Here is a 21484-nt window from a genome sequence, read left to right on the forward strand (position 1 = left end):
TTAAAATAGCAAAAAAGATGCATTGTTTCATACCTCAAATAATGCAAAGAAAATTTATTAATATTTTCAACACAAAAAATGCTAATGTTTTAATTTAGGAAGAGTTCAGAAGTCAATATTTGGTGGAATAATCCTGATTTATAACCACAGCGTTCATGTGTCTTGGCATACTTTCCACCAGTCTGTCACATTCCTGTTGGGTGACTGAATGTCAGCCCCGGCACAAGACTTGAACTAGCTCAACTTTGTTTGATGTCTTGTGACCATCCATCTTCCTCTTTACCGAATTCCAGAAGTTTTCAAGGGGATTCAGGTCTGGAGATTGGGCTGGTATCACAGGGTCTTGAGCTGGTGGTCCTCTATCCACACCTTGATTGACCTGGCTGTGAGACATAGAACATTGTCCTGCTGGAAAAAGAAAAAAAAATTCTGCTCAGAAGTCAGGGAAAATTGTCAGAGCAGAAGGAAGTGGATGTTGTTCCAGGATATCTGTGTACTTGGCTTAAAGGGGTACTCCACTGCCTCAGTGTTTGGAACATTTTGTTCCGAATGCTAAGTGCGGGTGCCAGGGCTCGTGACATCACAGCCACGCCCCCACGTCAAACCCCTCAACATCACATCACACCCCTCCACATGCGGCCGCCACGCCCCCTCCCATAGACTTGTGTTGAGGGGGCGTGGCGTGATGGCGTGAGCCCCGGCGCCCGCACTCAGCATTCAAATGAAAATATTCTGAACGCTGAGGCAGTGGAGTACCCCTTTTAATTCATGTATCCTTCATAAAGGCAGATCTGCCTGATCCCAGCCATGCTGAAGCACCCCAGATCATCACCATTCATCCACCAAATCTCACAGTGGGTATGAGCTACTGTGGCTTGTAGGCATTTGCACCCTTTGTGAAATTTGGACGGAGCATCAGTGGTGGTCTAGGGATTCATCAGCGAGGCTGGAATCTGGCACCCGCACCTCTTTAGTCTGTAATGGCTGATCAGTGTGAACAAAAGATTGTTTGTCACTGTACAGTACAAGTATATAATATAACATTAAGGTTTAGTGTTCCATTTCAGTTAATGTTTGTTTTTCTTGTAAACTGAAGGATATTTACATCACAAATGTCTGCGCTCTTAGTACTTGAAAAGTGGTTACGCACAACTCCTATGTCTACTCCTATTAGGACAACTGGTGAAGATGTTGCTGTACACAGAAGTTACCCGATATATTGACTTCAAGGTGGTGGATGGAAGCTATGTGTACAAAGCTGGGAAGATTCACAAGGTGCCCTGTACAGAGGAGGAAGCCTTGGTCTCTGGTGAGTGGAGGCAAGCAGAGTTCCCTACAACGCAGAGGAAAAAAGTATAGCTCTATGCATAAACTTAACAGGTCCCTTAAAGCGAACCTGTCATCACTTGGTAATGGTCTCCTGTAGCTCTAAGCATCCATTATGTTCTGTATAGGCAGGGCCGGCCCAAGACATTGTGTTGCCTGGGTCCAAGAGTGAAATGCTGACCCACATTAGGTAGCATAGTTTCCCCACATTAGGGCACATTAGGTAGCATAGATTCCCCACATTAGGTAGCATAGATTCCCCACATTAGGTAGCATAGATTCCCCACATTAGGTAGCATAGATTCCCCACATTAGGTAGCAGTTTCCCACATTAGGTAGCTGTTTCCCCACATTAGATGGCATTTTCTCCACATTAGGTGGCAGTTTGTCCACATTAGGTGGCAGTTTCTCTACATTAGGTGGCAGTTTCTCTACATTAGGTGGCAGTTTCCCCATATTAGGTGGCAGTTTCCCCACATTAGGTAGTATAGTTTCCCTACATTAGGCAGCAGAGTACCCCCCCCCCCCACCCCAACACACAGACACACACACACTCATCTGGCATGCGCATTGCTTCTTCTCTCCAACGACAGCCAGACATGTGTTATTAAGCAGCTCAGGCTACGCCGGCGCAGCGGCCACTTTAGAACAGTGAGCAGCGGTGGTGCAGTGGCAAGGCCCGCCCACCATGGACCTAGGTGGCAAAAAAAAAAGTGTGGCCCCTGAAAAGTGCTGCCTTGGACCAATGGTGCCGCCCTGTGTATAGGCCTCTGCTGTTCTCCTGAACTCTGTGGATGTTCCCATGCAGTGATGATGCTTTCCCTCACTGCTGTAAACTTTCAGTCCCTTAGTTGCCAGGTTGACAGCAGCCAATCAGCTACCATCTCCTCTCTGTTTGCCATGGCAGTAGCTACAGAGAGGGGTGAAGTATAGAAGCTCAATACACACACACCTCAGCCATACACACTCAGCTTTGCTACACACAGCTCAGCCATATACACACTCATCTTTGCTACACACAGCTCAGCCATATACACACTCATCTCTGCTACACCTAGCTCAGCCATATACACACTCATCTCTGCTACACACAGCTCAGCCATATACACACTCCTCTCTGCTATGCACAGCTCTGCCAAATACACGCTCATCTCTGCTACACACACCTCAGCCCTATACACACTCAGCACCACTGCTCACACATCTTAGCCATACACACTCAGCTCTGTTATACACAGCTCAGCCATATACTCATTCAGTTCTACTACACAGACATCTCAGCCATACACTCAGATCTGCTACACACATATCTCAGCCCTATACACACTCAGTTCTACTACACAGACATCTCAGCCATACACTCAGCTCCGCTAGACACACATCTCAGCCATATACAGACTCAGCTCTCCTTCACACTCAGCTTTACTAAATACACAGCTCAGCAATATACACACTCTATAGCTATACCACACACACATCTCAAAGCCATACACACTCAGCACTACTACACAGAGCTCAGACATACAGTACAGACCAAAAGTTTGGACAAACCTTCTCATTCAAAGAGTTTTCTTTATTTTCATGACTATGAAAATTGTAGATTCACACTAAAGGCATCAAAACTATGAATTAACACATGTGGAATTATAGACATAACAAAAAAGTGTGAAACAACTGAAAATATGTCATATTCAAGGTGGAAAGTGTCCCCAAGTGCAGTCACAAAAACCATCAAGAGCTACAAAGAAACTGGCTCACATGCGGACCGCCCCATTAAAGGAAGACCAAGAGGCACCTCTGCTGCGGAGGATAAGTTCATCCGAGTCACCAGCCTCAGAAATCGCAGGTTAACAGCAGCTCAGATTAGAGACCAGGTCAATGCCACACAGAGTTCTAGCAGCAGACTGTTACGCCGAGCGCTCCGGGTACCCGCTCCTCCCCGGAGCGCTCGCTACACTCTCTCCGCTGCAGCGCTCCGGTCAGATCCACTGACCCGGGGCGCTGCGATTCTGCTTCCAGCCGGGATGCGATTCGCGATGCGGGTAGCGCCCGCTCGCGATGCGCACCCCGGCTCCCGTACCTGACTCGCTCTCCCTCGGTCCTGTCCCGGCGCGCGCGGCCCCGCTCCCTAGGGCGCGCGCGCGCCGGGTCTTTGCGATTTAAAGGGCCACTGCGCCGCTGATTGGCGCAGTGATTCCAATTAGTGTCTTCACCTGTGCACTTCCCTATATCACCTCACTTCCCCTGCACTTCCCTGCCGGATCTTGTTGCCATTGTGCCAGTGAAAGCGTTCCTTGTATGTTCCTAGCCTGTGTTCCAGACCTCCTGCCGTTGCCCCTGACTACGATCCTTGCTGCCTGCCCCGACCTTCTGCTACGTCCGACCTTGCTTCTGTCTACTCCCTTGTACCGCGCCTATCTTCAGCAGCCAGAGAGGTTGAGCCGTTGCTAGTGGATACGACCTGGTCACTACCGCCGCAGCAAGACCATCCCGCTTTGCGGCGGGCTCTGGTGAAAACCAGTAGTGACTTAGAACCGATCCACTAGCACGGTCCACGCCAATCCCTCTCTGGCACAGAGGATCCACTACCCGCCAGCCGGCATCGTGACAGTAGATCCGGCCATGGATCCCGCTGAAGTTCCTCTGCCAGTTGTCGCTGACCTCACCACGGTGGTCGCCCAGCAGTCACAACAGATAGCGCAACAAGGCCAACAGCTGTCTCAACTGACCGTTATGCTACAACAGTTACTACCACAGCTTCAGCAGTCATCTCCTCCGCCAGCTCCTGCACCTCCTCCGCAGCGAGTGGCCGCTCCTGGGCTACGCCTATCCTTGCCGGATAAATTTGATGGGGACTCTAAGTTTTGCCGTGGCTTTCTTTCCCAATGTTCCCTGCATCTGGAGATGATGTCGGACCTGTTTCCCACTGAAAGGTCTAAGGTGGCTTTCGTAGTCAGCCTTCTGTCCGGAAAAGCCCTGTCATGGGCCACACCGCTCTGGGACCGCAATGACCCCGTCACTGCCTCTGTACACTCCTTCTTCTCGGAAATCCGAAGTGTCTTTGAGGAACCTGCCCGAGCCTCTTCTGCTGAGACTGCCCTGTTGAACCTGGTCCAGGGTAATTCTTCCGTTGGCGAGTATGCCGTACAATTCCGTACTCTTGCTTCAGAATTGTCCTGGAATAATGAGGCCCTCTGCGCGACCTTTAAAAAAGGCCTATCCAGCAACATTAAAGATGTTCTGGCCGCACGAGAAATTCCTGCTAATCTACATGAACTTATTCACCTAGCCACTCGCATTGACATGCGTTTTTCCGAAAGGCGTCAGGAGCTCCGCCAAGATATGGACTCTGTTCGCACGAGGCATTTCTTCTCCTCGGCTCCTCTCTCCTCTGGTCCCCTGCAATCTGTTCCTGTGCCTCCCGCCGTGGAGGCTATGCAGGTCGACCGGTCTCGCCTGACACCTCAAGAGAGGACACGACGCCGCATGGAGAACCTCTGCCTGTACTGTGCTAGTACCGAACACTTCCTGAGGGATTGTCCTATCCGTCCTCCCCGCCTGGAAAGACGTACGCTGACTCCGCACAAAGGTGAGACAGTCCTTGATGTCTACTCTGCTTCTCCACGTCTTACTGTGCCTGTGCGGATGTCTGCCTCTGCCTTCTCCTTCTCTACCGTGGCCTTTGTTACGCCGAGCGCTCCGGGTCCCCGCTCCTCCCCGGAGCGCTCGCTACACTTCCCTCACTGCAGCGCCCCGGTCGGTTCCACGGACCCGGGGCGCTGCGTTACCACCTCCGGCCGGGATGCGATTCGCGATGCGGGTAGCGCCCGCTCGCGATGCGCACCCCGGCTCCCGTACCTTACTCGCTCCCCGTCAGTTCTGTCCCGGCGCGCGCGGCCCCGCTCCCTAGGGCGCGCGCGCGCCGGGTCTTTGCGATTTAAAGGGCCACTGCACCGCTGATTGGTGCAGTGGTTCCAATTAGTGTTTACACCTGTGCACTTCCCTATATCACCTCACTTCCCCTTCACTCCCTCGCCGGATCTTGTTGCCCTAGTGCCAGTGAAAGCGTTCCTTGTGTGTTCCTTGCCTGTGATTCCAGACCTTCTGCCGTTGCCCCTGACTACGATCTTTGCTGCCTGCCCCGACCTTCTGCTACGTCCGACCTTGCTTCTGTCTACTCCCTTGTACCGCGCCTATCTTCAGCAGCCAGAGAGGTTGAGCCGTTGCTAGGGGATACGACCTGGTCACTACCGCCGCAGCAAGACCATCCCGCTTTGCGGCGGGCTCTGGTGAAAACCAGTAGTGACTTAGAACCGATCCTCTAGCACGGTCCACGCCAATCCCTCTCTGGCACAGAGGATCCACCACCTGCCAGCCGGCATCGTGACAGTAGATCCGGCCATGGATCCCGCTGAAGTTCCTCTGCCAGTTGTCGCTGACCTCACCACGGTGGTCGCCCAGCAGTCACAACAGATTGCGCAACAAGGCCAACAGCTGTCTCAACTGACTGTTATGCTACAACAGTTACTACCACAGCTCCAGCAATCATCTCCTCCGCCAGCTCCTGTACCTCCTCCGCAGCGAGTGGCCGCTTCTGGAATACGACTATCCTTGCCGGATAAATTTGATGGGGACTCTAAGTTTTGCCGTGGCTTTCTTTCCCAATGTTCATTACACTTGGAGATGATGTCGGACCAGTTCCCCACTGAAAGGTCTAAGGTGGCTTTCGTAGTCAGCCTGCTGTCTGGAAAAGCCCTGGCTTGGGCCACACCGCTCTGGGACCGCAATGACCCCGTCACTGCCTCTGTACACTCCTTCTTCTCGGAAATTCGAAGTGTCTTTGAGGAACCTGCCCGAGCCTCTTCTGCTGAGACTGCCCTGTTGAACCTGGTCCAGGGTAATTCTTCCGTTGGCGAGTATGCCGTACAGTTCCGTACCCTTGCTTCAGAATTATCCTGGAATAATGAGGCACTCTGCGCGACCTTTAAAAAAGGCCTATCCAGCAACATTAAAGATGTTCTGGCCGCACGAGAAATCCCTGCTAACCTACATGAACTCATCCATCTTGCCACTCGCATTGACATGCGTTTTTCCGAACGGCGTCAGGAGCTCCGCCAGGATATGGACTCTGTTCGCACGAGGCGTTTCTTCTCCCCGGCTCCTCTCTCCTCTGGTCCCCTGCAATCTGTTCCTGTGCCTCCCGCCGTGGAGGCTATGCAGGTCGACCGGTCTCGCCTGACACCCCAAGAGAGGACACGACGCCGCATGGAGAATCTCTGCCTGTACTGTGCTAGTACCGAACACTTCCTGAAGGATTGTCCTATCCGTCCTCCCCGCCTGGAAAGACGTCCGCTGACTCCGCACAAAGGTGAGACAGTCCTTGATGTCTACTCTGCTTCTCCACGTCTTACTGTGCCTGTGCGGATGTCTGCCTCTGCCTTCTCCTTCTCTGCTGTGGCCTTCTTGGACTCTGGATCTGCAGGAAATTTTATCTTAGCCTCTCTCGTCAACAGGTTCAACATCCCGGTGACCAGTCTCGCCAGACCCCTCTACATCAATTGTGTAAACAATGAAAGATTGGACTGTACTATACGTTTCCGCACGGAGCCCCTTCTAATGTGCATCGGATCTCATCACGAGAGGATTGAACTGTTGGTCCTCCCCAATTGCACTTCTGAAATCCTTCTTGGACTTCCCTGGCTTCAACTCCATTCCCCAATCCTGGATTGGTCCACTGGGGAGATCAAGAGTTGGGGGCCCTCTTGTTCCAAGGACTGCTTAAAACCGGTTCCCAGTAAACCTTGCCGTGTCCCTGTGCTTCCTCATGTAACCGGTCTCCCTAAGGCCTATATGGACTTTGCGGACGTTTTTTGCAAAAAACAAGCTGAGACTCTACCTCCTCACAGGCCTTATGATTGTCCCATTGACCTCCTCCCGGGCACTACTCCACCCCGGGGCAGAATCTATCCTCTGTCCGTCCCAGAGACTCTTGCCATGTCTGAATACGTCCAAGAAAATTTAAAAAAGGGCTTTATCCGTAAATCCTCCTCTCCTGCCGGAGCCGGATTTTTCTTTGTGTCCAAAAAAGATGGCTCTCTACGTCCTTGCATTGACTACCGCGGTCTTAATAAAATCACGGTTAAGAACCGCTACCCCCTACCCCTCATCTCTGAACTCTTTGATCGTCTCCAAGGTGCCCATATTTTTACCAAACTGGACTTAAGAGGTGCTTATAATCTCATCCGCATCAGAGAGGGGGATGAATGGAAAACGGCATTTAACACCAGAGATGGACACTTTGAGTATCTGGTCATGCCCTTTGGTCTATGCAACGCCCCTGCCGTCTTCCAAGACTTTGTTAATGAAATTTTTCGTGATCTCCTATACTCCTGTGTTGTTGTATATCTGGACGATATCCTGATTTTTTCTGCCAATCTTGAAGAACACCGCCAGCATGTCCGTATGGTTCTTCAGAGACTTCGTGATAATCAACTCTATGCCAAAATAGAGAAATGTCTGTTTGAATGCCAATCTCTTCCTTTTCTAGGATACTTGGTCTCTGGCCAGGGACTACAAATGGACCCAGATAAACTCTCTGCCGTCTTAGATTGGCCACGCCCCTCCGGACTCCGTGCCATCCAACGTTTTTTGGGGTTCGCCAATTATTACAGGCAATTTATTCCACATTTTTCTACCATTGTGGCTCCTATTGTGGCTTTAACAAAAAAAAATGCCGATCCCAAGTCTTGGCCTCCTCAAGCGGAAGACGCCTTTAAACGACTCAAGTCTGCCTTTTCTTCGGCTCCCGTGCTCTCCAGACCTGACCCATCTAAACCCTTCCTATTGGAGGTTGATGCCTCCTCAGTGGGAGCTGGAGCTGTCCTTCTACAAAAAAACTCTTCCGGGCATGCTGTTACTTGTGGTTTTTTTTCCAGGACCTTCTCTCCGGCGGAGAGGAACTACTCCATCGGGGATCGAGAGCTTCTAGCCATTAAATTAGCACTTGAGGAATGGAGGCATCTGCTGGAGGGATCAAGATTTCCAGTTATTATTTACACCGATCACAAGAACCTCTCCTACCTCCAGTCTGCCCAACGGCTGAATCCTCGTCAGGCCAGGTGGTCTCTGTTCTTTGCCCGATTTAATTTTGAAATTCACTTTCGGCCTGCTGATAAGAACATTAGGGCCGATGCTCTCTCTCGTTCCTCAGATGCCTCTGAAATTGAACTCTCTCCTCAACACATCATTCCTCCTGACTGCCTGATTTCCACTTCTCCAGTCTCCATCAGGCAAACTCCTCCAGGAAAGACCTTTGTTTCTCCACGCCAACGCCTTGGGATCCTCAAATGGGGTCACTCCTCCCATCTCGCAGGTCATGCGGGCATCAAGAAATCTGTGCAACTCATCTCTCGCTTCTATTGGTGGCCGACTCTAGAGACTGATGTGGTGGACTTTGTGCGAGCCTGCACTATCTGTGCCCGGGATAAGACTCCTCGCCAGAAGCCCGCTGGTTTTCTTCATCCTCTACCTGTCCCCGAACAACCTTGGTCTCTGATTGGTATGGATTTTATTACTGACTTACCCCCATCCCATGGCAACACTGTTATTTGGGTGGTCGTTGATCGATTCTCCAAAATGGCACATTTCATCCCTCTTCCTGGTCTTCCTTCAGCGCCTCAGTTGGCTAAACAATTTTTTGTACACATTTTTCGTCTTCACGGGTTGCCTACACAGATCGTCTCGGATAGAGGCGTCCAATTTGTGTCTAAATTCTGGAGGGCTCTCTGTAAACAACTCAAGATTAAATTAAATTTTTCTTCTGCATACCATCCTCAATCCAATGGACAAGTAGAGAGAATTAACCAGATCTTGGGTGACTATTTGCGACATTTTGTTTCCTCCCGCCAGGATGACTGGGCAGATCTTCTACCTTGGGCCGAATTCTCGTATAATTTCAGAATCTCTGAATCTTCCTCCAAATCTCCGTTTTTCGTGGTGTACGGCCGTCACCCTCTTCCCCCCCTCCCTACCCCCTTGCCCTCTGGTCTGCCCGCTGTGGATGAAATTTCTCGTGATCTTTCCACCATATGGAAAGAGACCCAAAATTCTCTCTTACAGGCTTCTTCTCGCATGAAGAGATTCGCAGATAAGAAAAGAAGAGCTCCTCCCATTTTTTCCCCTGGAGACAAGGTATGGCTCTCCGCTAAATATGTCCGTTTCCGTGTCCCGAGCTATAAGTTGGGACCACGCTATCTTGGTCCTTTTAAAGTTTTGTGTCAAATTAATCCTGTCTCTTACAAACTTCTTCTTCCTCCTTCTCTTCGTATCCCTAATGCCTTTCACGTCTCTCTTCTTAAACCTCTCATCCTCAACCGTTTTTCTCCTAAATCTGTTCCTCCCACTCCTGTTTCCGGCTCCTCGGACATCTTCTCTGTCAAAGAGATCTTGGCCTCTAAAAAGGTCAGGGGAAGAACTTTTTTTTTAGTGGATTGGGAGGGTTGTGGTCCAGAAGAGAGGTCCTGGGAACCTGAGGACAATATCCTGGACAAAAGTCTGATCCTCAGGTTCTCAGGCCCCAAGAAGAGGGGGAGACCCAAGGGGGGGGGTACTGTTACGCCGAGCGCTCCGGGTCCCCGCTCCTCCCCGGAGCGCTCGCTACACTTCCCTCACTGCAGCGCCCCGGTCGGTTCCACGGACCCGGGGCGCTGCGTTACCACCTCCGGCCGGGATGCGATTCGCGATGCGGGTAGCGCCCGCTCGCGATGCGCACCCCGGCTCCCGTACCTTACTCGCTCCCCGTCAGTTCTGTCCCGGCGCGCGCGGCCCCGCTCCCTAGGGCGCGCGCGCGCCGGGTCTTTGCGATTTAAAGGGCCACTGCACCGCTGATTGGTGCAGTGGTTCCAATTAGTGTTTACACCTGTGCACTTCCCTATATCACCTCACTTCCCCTTCACTCCCTCGCCGGATCTTGTTGCCCTAGTGCCAGTGAAAGCGTTCCTTGTGTGTTCCTTGCCTGTGATTCCAGACCTTCTGCCGTTGCCCCTGACTACGATCTTTGCTGCCTGCCCCGACCTTCTGCTACGTCCGACCTTGCTTCTGTCTACTCCCTTGTACCGCGCCTATCTTCAGCAGCCAGAGAGGTTGAGCCGTTGCTAGGGGATACGACCTGGTCACTACCGCCGCAGCAAGACCATCCCGCTTTGCGGCGGGCTCTGGTGAAAACCAGTAGTGACTTAGAACCGATCCTCTAGCACGGTCCACGCCAATCCCTCTCTGGCACAGAGGATCCACCACCTGCCAGCCGGCATCGTGACAGCCTTCTTGGACTCTGGATCTGCAGGAAATTTTATTTTGGCCTCTCTCGTCAACAGGTTCAACATCCCAGTGACCAGTCTCGCCAGACCCCTTTACATCAATTGTGTAAACAATGAAAGATTGGACTGTACCATACGCTTCCGCACGGAGCCCCTTCTAATGAGCATCGGATCTCATCACGAGAGGATTGAACTTTTGGTCCTCCCCAATTGCACCTCGGAAATTCTCCTTGGACTTCCCTGGCTTCAACTTCATTCCCCAACCCTGGATTGGTCCACTGGGGAGATCAAGAGTTGGGGGCCCTCTTGTTCCAAGGACTGTCTAAGACCGGTTCCCAGTAACCCTTGCCGTGACTCTGTGGTTCCCTCAGTAACCGGTCTCCCTAAGGCCTATATGGACTTCGCGGATGTTTTCTGCAAAAAACAAGCTGAGACTCTACCTCCTCACAGGCCTTATGATTGTCCTATCGACCTCCTCCCGGGTACTACTCCACCCCGGGGCAGAATTTATCCTCTCTCTGCCCCAGAGACTCTTGCCATGTCTGAGTATGTCCAGGAAAATTTAAAAAAGGGCTTTATCCGTAAATCCTCCTCTCCTGCCGGAGCTGGATTTTTCTTTGTGTCCAAAAAAGATGGCTCCCTACGTCCTTGCATTGACTACCGCGGTCTTAATAAAATCACGGTTAAGAACCGCTACCCCCTACCCCTCATCTCTGAACTCTTTGATCGCCTCCAAGGTGCCCACATCTTTACTAAATTGGACTTAAGAGGCGCCTATAACCTCATCCGCATCAGAGAGGGGGATGAGTGGAAAACGGCGTTTAACACCAGAGATGGACACTTTGAGTATCTGGTCATGCCCTTTGGCCTGTGCAACGCCCCTGCTGTCTTCCAAGACTTTGTCAATGAAATTTTTCGTGATCTGCTATACTCCTGTGTTGTTGTATATCTGGACGATATCCTAATTTTCTCTGCCAATCTAGAAGAACACCGCCAGCATGTCCGTATGGTTCTTCAGAGACTTCGTGACAATCAACTCTATGCCAAAATTGAGAAATGTCTGTTTGAATGCCAATCTCTTCCTTTTCTAGGATATTTGGTCTCTGGCCAGGGACTACAAATGGATCCAGACAAACTCTCTGCCGTCTTAGATTGGCCACGCCCCTCCGGACTCCGTGCTATCCAACGCTTTTTGGGGTTCGCCAATTATTACAGGCAATTTATTCCACATTTTTCTACCGTTGTGGCTCCTATCGTGGCTTTAACCAAAAAAAATGCCGATCCCAAGTCGTGGCCTCCTCAAGCGGAAGACGCCTTTAAACGACTCAAGTCTGCCTTTTCTTCGGCTCCCGTGCTCTCCAGACCTGACCCTTCCAAACCCTTCCTATTGGAGGTTGATGCCTCCTCAGTGGGAGCTGGAGCTGTTCTTTTACAAAAAAATTCTTCCGGGCATGCTGTCACTTGTGGTTTTTTTTCTAGGACCTTCTCTCCGGCGGAGAGGAACTACTCCATCGGGGATCGAGAGCTTCTAGCCATTAAATTAGCACTTGAGGAATGGAGGCATCTGCTGGAGGGATCAAGATTTCCAGTTATTATTTACACCGACCACAAGAACCTCTCCTACCTCCAGTCTGCCCAACGGCTGAATCCTCGCCAGGCCCGGTGGTCTCTGTTCTTTGCCCGATTTAATTTTGAGATTCACTTTCGTCCTGCCGATAAGAACATTAGGGCCGATGCTCTCTCTCGTTCCTCGGATGCCTCAGAAGTTGAACTCTCTCCGCAACACATCATTCCACCTGACTGCCTGATCTCCACTTCTCCAGCCTCCATCAGGCAAACTCCTCCAGGAAAGACCTTTGTTTCTCCACGCCAACGCCTCGGAATCCTCAAATGGGGTCACTCCTCCCATCTCGCTGGTCATGTGGGCATCAAGAAATCTGTGCAACTCATCTCCCGCTTCTATTGGTGGCCGACTCTGGAGACGGATGTTGTGGACTTTGTGCGAGCCTGCACTATCTGTGCCCGGGATAAGACTCCTCGCCAGAAGCCCGCTGGTTTTCTTCATCCCCTGCCTGTCCCCGAACAGCCTTGGTCTCTGATTGGTATGGATTTTATTACTGATTTACCCCCTTCCCGTGGCAACACTGTTATTTGGGTGGTCGTTGATCGATTCTCCAAAATGGCACATTTCATCCCTCTTCCTGGTCTTCCTTCAGCGCCTCAGTTGGCTAAACAATTTTTTGTACACATTTTTCGTCTTCACGGATTGCCTACGCAGATCGTCTCGGATAGAGGCGTCCAATTCGTGTCTAAATTCTGGAGGGCTCTCTGTAAACAACTCAAGATTAAATTAAATTTTTCTTCTGCATATCATCCCCAGTCCAATGGACAAGTAGAAAGAATTAACCAAGTCTTGGGTGATTATTTGCGACATTTTGTTTCCTCCCGCCAGGATGACTGGGCAGATCTCCTTCCATGGGCCGAATTCTCGTATAACTTCAGAGTCTCTGAATCTTCCTCCAAATCCCCATTTTTCGTGGTGTACGGCCGTCACCCTCTTCCCCCCCTCCCTACCCCCTTGCCCTCTGGTCTGCCCGCTGTGGATGAAATTTCTCGTGACCTTTCCATTATATGGAGAGAGACCCAAAATTCTCTCCTACAGGCTTCATCACGCATGAAGAGGTTCGCGGATAAGAAAAGAAGAGCTCCTCCCGTTTTTTCCCCTGGAGACAAGGTATGGCTCTCCGCTAAATATGTCCGCTTCCGTGTCCCTAGCTACAAGTTGGGACCACGCTATCTTGGTCCTTTCAAAATTTTGTGTCAAATTAATCCTGTCTCTTACAAACTTCTTCTTCCTCCTTCTCTTCGTATCCCTAATGCCTTTCACGTCTCTCTTCTTAAACCACTCATCCTCAACCGTTTTTCTCCCAAATCTGTTCCTCCCACTCCTGTTTCCGGCTCCTCGGACATCTTCTCTGTCAAAGAGATCTTAGCCTCTAAAAAGGTCAGAGGGAAAACTTTTTTTCTAGTGGACTGGGAGGGTTGTGGTCCTGAAGAGAGATCCTGGGAACCTGAGGACAACATCCTAGATAAAAGTCTGCTCCTCAGGTTCTCAGGCCCTAAAAAGAGGGGGAGACCCAAGGGGGGGGGTACTGTTACGCCGAGCGCTCCGGGTCCCCGCTCCTCCCCGGAGCGCTCGCTACACTCTCTCCGCTGCAGCGCTCCGGTCAGATCCACTGACCCGGGGCGCTGCGATTCTGCTTCCAGCCGGGATGCGATTCACGATGCGGGTAGCGCCCGCTCGCGATGCGCACCCCGGCTCCCGTACCTGACTCGCTCTCCCTCGGTCCTGTCCCGGCGCGCGCGGCCCCGCTCCCTAGGGCGCGCGCGCGCGCCGGGTCTTTGCGATTTAAAGGGCCACTGCGCCGCTGATTGGCGCAGTGATTCCAATTAGTGTCTTCACCTGTGCACTTCCCTATATCACCTCACTTCCCCTGCACTTCCCTGCCGGATCTTGTTGCCATTGTGCCAGTGAAAGCGTTCCTTGTATGTTCCTAGCCTGTGTTCCAGACCTCCTGCCGTTGCCCCTGACTACGATCCTTGCTGCCTGCCCCGACCTTCTGCTACGTCCGACCTTGCTTCTGTCTACTCCCTTGTACCGCGCCTATCTTCAGCAGCCAGAGAGGTTGAGCCGTTGCTAGTGGATACGACCTGGTCACTACCGCCGCAGCAAGACCATCCCGCTTTGCGGCGGGCTCTGGTGAAAACCAGTAGTGACTTAGAACCGATCCACTAGCACGGTCCACGCCAATCCCTCTCTGGCACAGAGGATCCACTACCCGCCAGCCGGCATCGTGACACAGACACATCTCTAGAACAACTGTTAAGAGGAGACTGTGTGAATGAGGCCTTCATGGTAGAATATCTGCTAGGAAACCACTGCTAAGGACAGGCAACAAGCAGAAGAGACTTGTTTGGGCTAAAGAACACAAGTAATGGACATTAGACCTGTGGAAATCTGTGCTTTGGTCTGATGAGTCCAAATTTGAGATCTTTGGTTCCAACCACCGTGTCTTTGTGCAACGCAGAAAAGGTGAACGGATGGACTCTACATGCCTGGTTCCCACCGTGAAGCATGGAGGAGGAGGTGTGATGGTGTGGGGGTGCTTTGCTGGTGACACTGTTGGGGATTTATTCAAAATTGAAGGCATACTGAACCAGCATGGCTACCACAGCATCTTGCAGCGGCATGCTATTCCATCCGGTTTGCGTTTTGTTGGACCATCATTTATTTTTCAACAGGACAATGACCCCAAACACACCTCCAGGCTGTGTAAGGGCTATTTGACCAAGAAGGAGAGTGGTGGGGTGCTGCGCCAGATGACCTGGCCTCCACAGTCACCAGACCTGAACCTAAGCATCTCTGGGAACTCCTTCAAGACTGTTGGAAGACTATTTCAGGTGACTACCTCTTGAAGCTCATCAAGAGAATGCCAAGAGTGTGCAAAGCAGTAATCAAAGAAAAAGGTGGCTACTTTGAAGAACCTAGAATATGACATATTTTCAGTTGTTTCACACTTTTTTGTTATGTATATAATTCCACAGGTGTTAATTCATAGTTTTGATGCCTTCAGTGTGAATCTACAATTTTCATAGTCATGAAAATAAAAAAAACTCTTTGAATGAGAAGGTGTGTCCAAACTTTTGGTCTGTACTGTATATTGCACACACAGTTTTAGTACATTTCTCCTATCCTTCCCCCACCTCCACCATGTATTTACCAGTTATGAAGAGAGGCTGCAGGGTTGTCTGTGTAGATGGCAAACACTGCTGACAGCCTCTGCCTGTCGGTCTGCTCTCCCCACTGTCAGTGAAAACATGGCTGCTGCTCTCCCACTGTGCCATGCTCTGCACAGTGATTGACAGGCCAGGAGCATACAGCACAGTGCTAAGCCCGCACCAACTTCCTGTGTTCTGACTGTGCAGCACTGTTGCCACAGTTGGTTAGGACATAGAGACAGGTGGACAACAGCAATGTACATGGTATGGGGACCCCCAGTAGACAGAACTTTTTTTCCATAAAAAAGGTAAAATATTTAATTCAAGCAAATTGCAATTGCTAAGTTGCTTAATTTTATATAATCTATCTATATACATGTATATAAAACTCAATGGACCTTATTTACTAAGAGTGGAGTGTAGGTTTCTTTGTGGGTTTTAATTCCCTACAATTTATTTACCACAGTATTTACTAAGGTTTCCCTACATTTACCCACTTTCCCTACATTTTGCTTTTTTTACACATGCTCTGATCTCTCGGGTTTTCCCAACATTTTATGTGGAAACCTTAGTAAATATGTTGGGTTTTTGTGAAAATGTCGGGAACTTGCCCCTTTTCGGAGACCACGCCCCCTTTCCCGGCGCTCATGCCCCTTTTTCGGGTTATTTTAGCAAAATGGAGAGTTAGTCGGGTGTTTTCAATTCTGCCGCAAATTCCGGCACAGACAGAATTTCTGGCGCAATGCAACAGAATCTGGCACACAACCCGACAAAACATGGGTTTACAATAGTAAATGAGGGCCAATGTGTGTGTGTGTGTGTGTATGTATGTATGTATGTATGTGTGTATGTTCCACAATCACATACAAACGGCTAAAGATATTAACATGAAACTTGGCACACATGTTACTTATATGTCAACAACAACATAGGATAGGTAATTTTACCTGTACTCACCCCCATTTGCCAGGGTCGGGTTTTTATTTAAAGTTCCATACAAGTCTATTGGAAATATATGTTACCGCATAACTTCCAAACGTCTGGAGATATTTCGATAATACTTGGTCACATGTTACTTATATGTCCACTTAAGATATAGGATAGTTCATTTAACCCTTAACTACCCCCATTTGTGAAGATCGGGGTTTTTATTTAAAGTCCCATGCAAATCAATGGGAAATGTATGTTCCCACATAACTTCTGTAGGGCTGGAGATATTTCAATACCTGGTACACATATTACAGGTCGGCAAATGAGGTCGGGATGGGAGGACGGGATGGGAGGTCGGGATAGGAGGTCGGGATAGGAGGTCGGGATAGGGGGTTGGGATAGGAGGTCGGGATAGGAGGTCGGGATAGGAGGTCGGGATATGACAACAATATATGAGGACGGGATATGAAGTCAAAAGCTTCCTCTGTTGATTTTCCTCCACAACAAGGATTAGGAAGGAAAAACCGGGCAACACCGGGTACTCAGCTAGTTAAAAAATAAAAAGTAGTTTATGGTGGCAGTGCCCATTTAAATATTATGTACCCTGTGTTTCACATGTCTTATGTGGCATAGGGTTCTCTGGGCACCCTCGATACTGGGCTTTAGATGTGACATCCATCTCTGCACCCCCCCCCCCCCCCCCATAGCTACACCCCTGGTACTACCAGTGATACATATACAGTATAAAATGTAGCTATTGTACCTATTTTCTTTATTCTATTCTATTGTGACAAGGACACTGTATGTGACAAGGCATGTGGTAGACTGAACTGTGATTTGTTGGTATATTGAGGATCAATTCATTAAAAACCAGAGACAATCCATTGAATTCAGGACCTTCTGTATCAAACATGATCTGTTGTCCTCAAAATCGTAGGGATCAAAGGGCACAGAGTCCAACAAATATTAAGCATCTTTGGCTGTTTTTTAATCTTCTGATGAGTCTGTGGTCAGAAGACAGGAAGGGATCCTGTCATCACTTTCATGCTGCCTGATTGATCTCTCCCTGTTTGGATATGGAGAGAAATATATCAATCAAGGTCAGTGTTTTTGAGAGAAGCCACAGGGAATGAATCTGACTCAAGGGTCAGGCAGCATCAAGTGCTGACAGATTCCCTTTAGGTTACGTTCACCCATACAGGATCCTGCGCAGATTTGATGCACAGGATTTGAAACTGCAGATTAGAAGCTGTGCTCAGTCATTTAGTTTACATTGAAATCTGCAGCAGAAAATCCTGTGCATCAAATCCGCGCAGGATCCTGTATGTGTGAATGTACCCTTAAAGCTTGAGCCTTAAAGCTTGAGTTCCCCTTTAAAGAAGTCATAATATTAATGATACATTTCATTAACTTTCAGATTTAATGGGAATGTTTGAGAAGAGACGTTTCCGCAAATTCTTACTATACGTCGTACGTTTCAATGAACATGATGTAAAGACTTATCACGATATTGACCCAAAGAGAATGACCATGCGCGAGGTATACAAGAAATTTGACCTTGGACCTGAGGTGATGGCATTTACTGGACATGCGTTGGCATTGTACAGAACAGATGAGTAAGTAGAATTAGTCATAATAGATTTTTTTTAAACTTTTGTAGTAAATACTTCATCATATAATAACTGGGAACTCTGTATGCAGGTAACCTTGTAGTATTTCTCGTGGAAATGTATAATTAAAAATAGTAGTTGCCAATCAATGACTGATCAATAGACATTTGTTCTTGCAAAAAAATGACATTGTCAGCTGTGATTTTAATGGTTTTTCCCAAGCATAGATGATGACTAGTTGATTCCCTTCTGACCATTGCAGAGCACTAAACTCAGTAGTGTTCGAAAGTCCCATAGATGGGAAAATGGAGCAGAGGCCAACCAATGGGTGCTGCTGTTCCATTCACTCAAGAGACATTTGACCCCTGTCTCATGATCAATAGGAATTCCAGTCTTCAGACCCCTCCAGATCAGCTAGAATAGGGGGTAACTTTTAATCTTTGGTTAACCCTTTTAGCGTAAGTAACATTTAAAAGATGTTTGACATATAGAGTCATGTCAAAAATTTTGATCTGTCGCAGTTTGGGTGCTAAGTTCTCCAACAACAAATAGAACATACATGGAAAAGTGCTTGTTTCCACATTTTTCTCCTTGCTGCAGGAGACAGATTTATATTAAAGGAGTATTCCGGCTTTATACATCTTATCCCCTATCCAAAGGATAGGGGATAAGATGTATGATCGCAAGGGTCCCACCGCGGGGGACCCCCGCAATCTCGGTGCAGACCCCGGCATTCTGTGCCGGGCGCTAGCCTCTGAGACAGGGACGTAATATCACGGCCACGCCCCCTAGTGACATTACATCATGCCCCCTCCATTCATGTCTATGGGAGGGCGTGGCATGATGTCACTAGGGGCGTGGTCATGACGTCACGTCCCCATCTTGGAGGCAGCGCCCGGCACAGAATGCCGGGGGCTGCACCGAGATCGCAGGGGTCCCTCCTTTGGATAGGGGATAAGATTTAAAAAGCGGGAATACCCTTTTAAGTCTATGGGGTCCATTTCCTGCAGCCAGAAAAGAGACAGGGAAAATAGTTGCTTCATTAAACACTTCTCCCCTTTCATTCTAGCAATCAGTCCTAGCACCCACTGATCAAAACATTTCAGATGTCATTTTTCTTTTTGGTCAAACTAGGTTAAAAAACGAAAAATTTGTACGCACCTACCCGATCATAAGCTACTTTGTACCAATGGTGGCCCAGTCCCCACTGATTACCACTTCCTGGTTTCTTCTGGAAACCTACAGCAAATGCCAACTCACCAGCCATTGGCTACAGTGCACATTTCCTTGTATCAAGATGAGGACCAGGAGGTGCAGATTAGTAGGGACTAGGCCACCATCACAATGGCAACGGTGGTATCTCAAAGAGGTGAGTATTTTTTACATTCTTCAAGTCCAGCATAACCACTTTTAAAACAAACAACTTCAGACAGTCATTGCTATGATAGTGAATCACATGGTTGATGAAAATTCGCATCACAAGGGGGGGCTGCTGCATTAACTTCCAGTTCATGAGGATTTACAGAGTGAATGTTATTGTCACAAAAAGATAATCTGCTACTTCTCTGCAGCTACTTGGACCAACCATGTCTGAAAACTATAAACCGAATAAAACTTTACTGTGAGTCCCTGGCGAAGTATAGCAAAAGTCCCTATCTCTATCCTTTGTATGGGCTTGGAGAGCTGCCACAGGGCTTTGCCAGGTGAGGACACATTATATGCCATATTATATCTAGAATCCTGGTATTTCTGCATTCTATTCTAAGAGGTTTAGAGGTTTCCCATCAACATTTGTCTAGAAAAGAATAAGAGAAGTAAATGCTGTAATATTATTTTAGTCTTGAATTGGGATTTTTAGCACTGTCAGTAATCCAAGAAATTCAGTGGGTTCATGGGGTTGTGGCATCTTGCATTTAGTATGGAAAAAATGTGTGAAGATAACAGCACTTGACTCTATATACCATGGTTCTACAACTCCCAACAGTAAAGCAACTGCAACTCCCAGCATGACTTGCCAGATTGGTGTGTTCTCAATTCACTGTGAATTTCTTTATTTTATTTTTTTATTTTATTTCAAAACTACTAAATAAATGTGATATGACCCCAATTTGAATCATTCCATACAATTGCTGACCCCTCAAATGTTTATTTTCTGCTACCCTAGGCTAAGTGCTCTGTACGGTGGGATTTATATGCTCAATAAACCTGTGGATGAGATATTAATGGAGAAGGGGAAAGTAGTTGGAGTGAGGTCCGAGGGAGAGGTGAGTAGTCCGTGCTAAGTCATGTGCCTTATGTCACAATTATTTACTATACAGAATTTGTGTACATTTTAGACATTACGACCAGCTTATAGCTTTAATATTCATATTGTTACTGTTAGGGGAACCTGCTGATTTCGAGGGAACGACTGTCTATTGTGTATGGAGGCCTCCCAAGTCTCCTTCGACAGTTGAATTTCAACATGCCTTATCCATTTATTCTTAGGGGAGATAAACAGTTCAATACAAACACACAGGAAGTGCTTAAAACTTAACTTTGAATTAGTCTAATCTAAAATCCACCACAAGGCAAGGTAGGTGTACTGTGTGGTCCAAGCCCTGGTGTCAACATGCACCTTCACCCCAGTCTAAAATCAATAAAGGGCAGTAATAAAACTTGGTCTCAAACAAGAGATACAGTTTATAAATAGCATTTGCTCACACCTCCGTCCTTTCGCATTTCAGTCCTGTAGTGAAAAGGACCTCATCAGGGGGAATATTATAGGATTAAATACAAGAGAGGAGCTAGCCAATTAAATAAAACATTTTAGGTAAAAAAGTACAAAATTATGCTAGTCCGATACACATGTATACGATATGAAGTGAGACCAATAAATTACCGTTGTGAGCCCCCAACATAAGGATTCCAGACCACCAGTGGGTCCTATGTGAAGAAAACAGAAAATACAAATATCCTTCATTACAACTCATGCAGATATATTTACAGGGCAATATACCGTTACTACTTACATTATGATGCTGCTGGGTGCTGACCTTGGAGGGGTCAGGAGAGAGCTGTTTTCTGATATCTTTCTGAAGTATATGGCCAGCTTTGGTATCCACAAAACCTATTGTGTCTGCAGATAACCCCAAAGGATCCTAAAAGTGTAAAGCTGATCTAGCTCCCCCTTTGGTTCCTCTGACATGGAAGGATCACTGTGGTCACTGGGGATAAAACAACTGCAAATCTGCTTCCTAAATCGCCTCTTCCTTGGGATATTGGATTCAGCTATAGTGTACATAATTTTTCTGGTTTTGATCAGTTAGGGTTCAATAATCAATAAGCGCTTTGATTTTCAAAGGATATCTTCAAAGTATATTTTGCATATCTTGGCAGAGATTTGGCTGACTGAATTGTGGCCTGCTTTTCTGTAATCTTTAGTTTGGGAATGCTGGCAGGTATGGGTGTAGGCCCCACTATTTTGTAACATACCTTATAAAAAAGTGTGTGATTTCCCGTATTTTCAGTGGCCAGAAACCAACC

General features: G+C 48.3%; 1 protein-coding gene and 1 long non-coding RNA gene across 2 annotated transcripts in view; one reads left to right on the forward strand and one right to left on the reverse strand.

The window, feature by feature from the left end:
- Positions 1-21484, forward strand: part of LOC130276025 (rab GDP dissociation inhibitor beta-like) — a 70092-nt gene that overhangs the window by 38952 nt on the left and 9656 nt on the right. The window contains exons 4-7 of the mRNA XM_056524820.1: positions 1175-1309; positions 17767-17965; positions 19531-19662; positions 20124-20223. Coding sequence (XP_056380795.1) covers positions 1175-1309; positions 17767-17965; positions 19531-19662; positions 20124-20223 — 566 coding nt within the window. The remainder of the gene's footprint in view (positions 1-1174; positions 1310-17766; positions 17966-19530; positions 19663-20123; positions 20224-21484) is intronic.
- On the reverse strand, positions 19-21186 carry LOC130276027 (uncharacterized). Its single transcript, XR_008844990.1, has 3 exons — positions 20971-21186; positions 20841-20884; positions 19-408 (listed from the first exon to the last, which is right to left on the reverse strand). It is a non-coding gene; the product is annotated as an uncharacterized LOC130276027 (long non-coding RNA).

Source organism: Hyla sarda, chromosome 6 (genome assembly GCF_029499605.1).
Source record: "Hyla sarda isolate aHylSar1 chromosome 6, aHylSar1.hap1, whole genome shotgun sequence".
NCBI lineage: Eukaryota > Metazoa > Chordata > Amphibia > Anura > Hylidae > Hyla > Hyla sarda.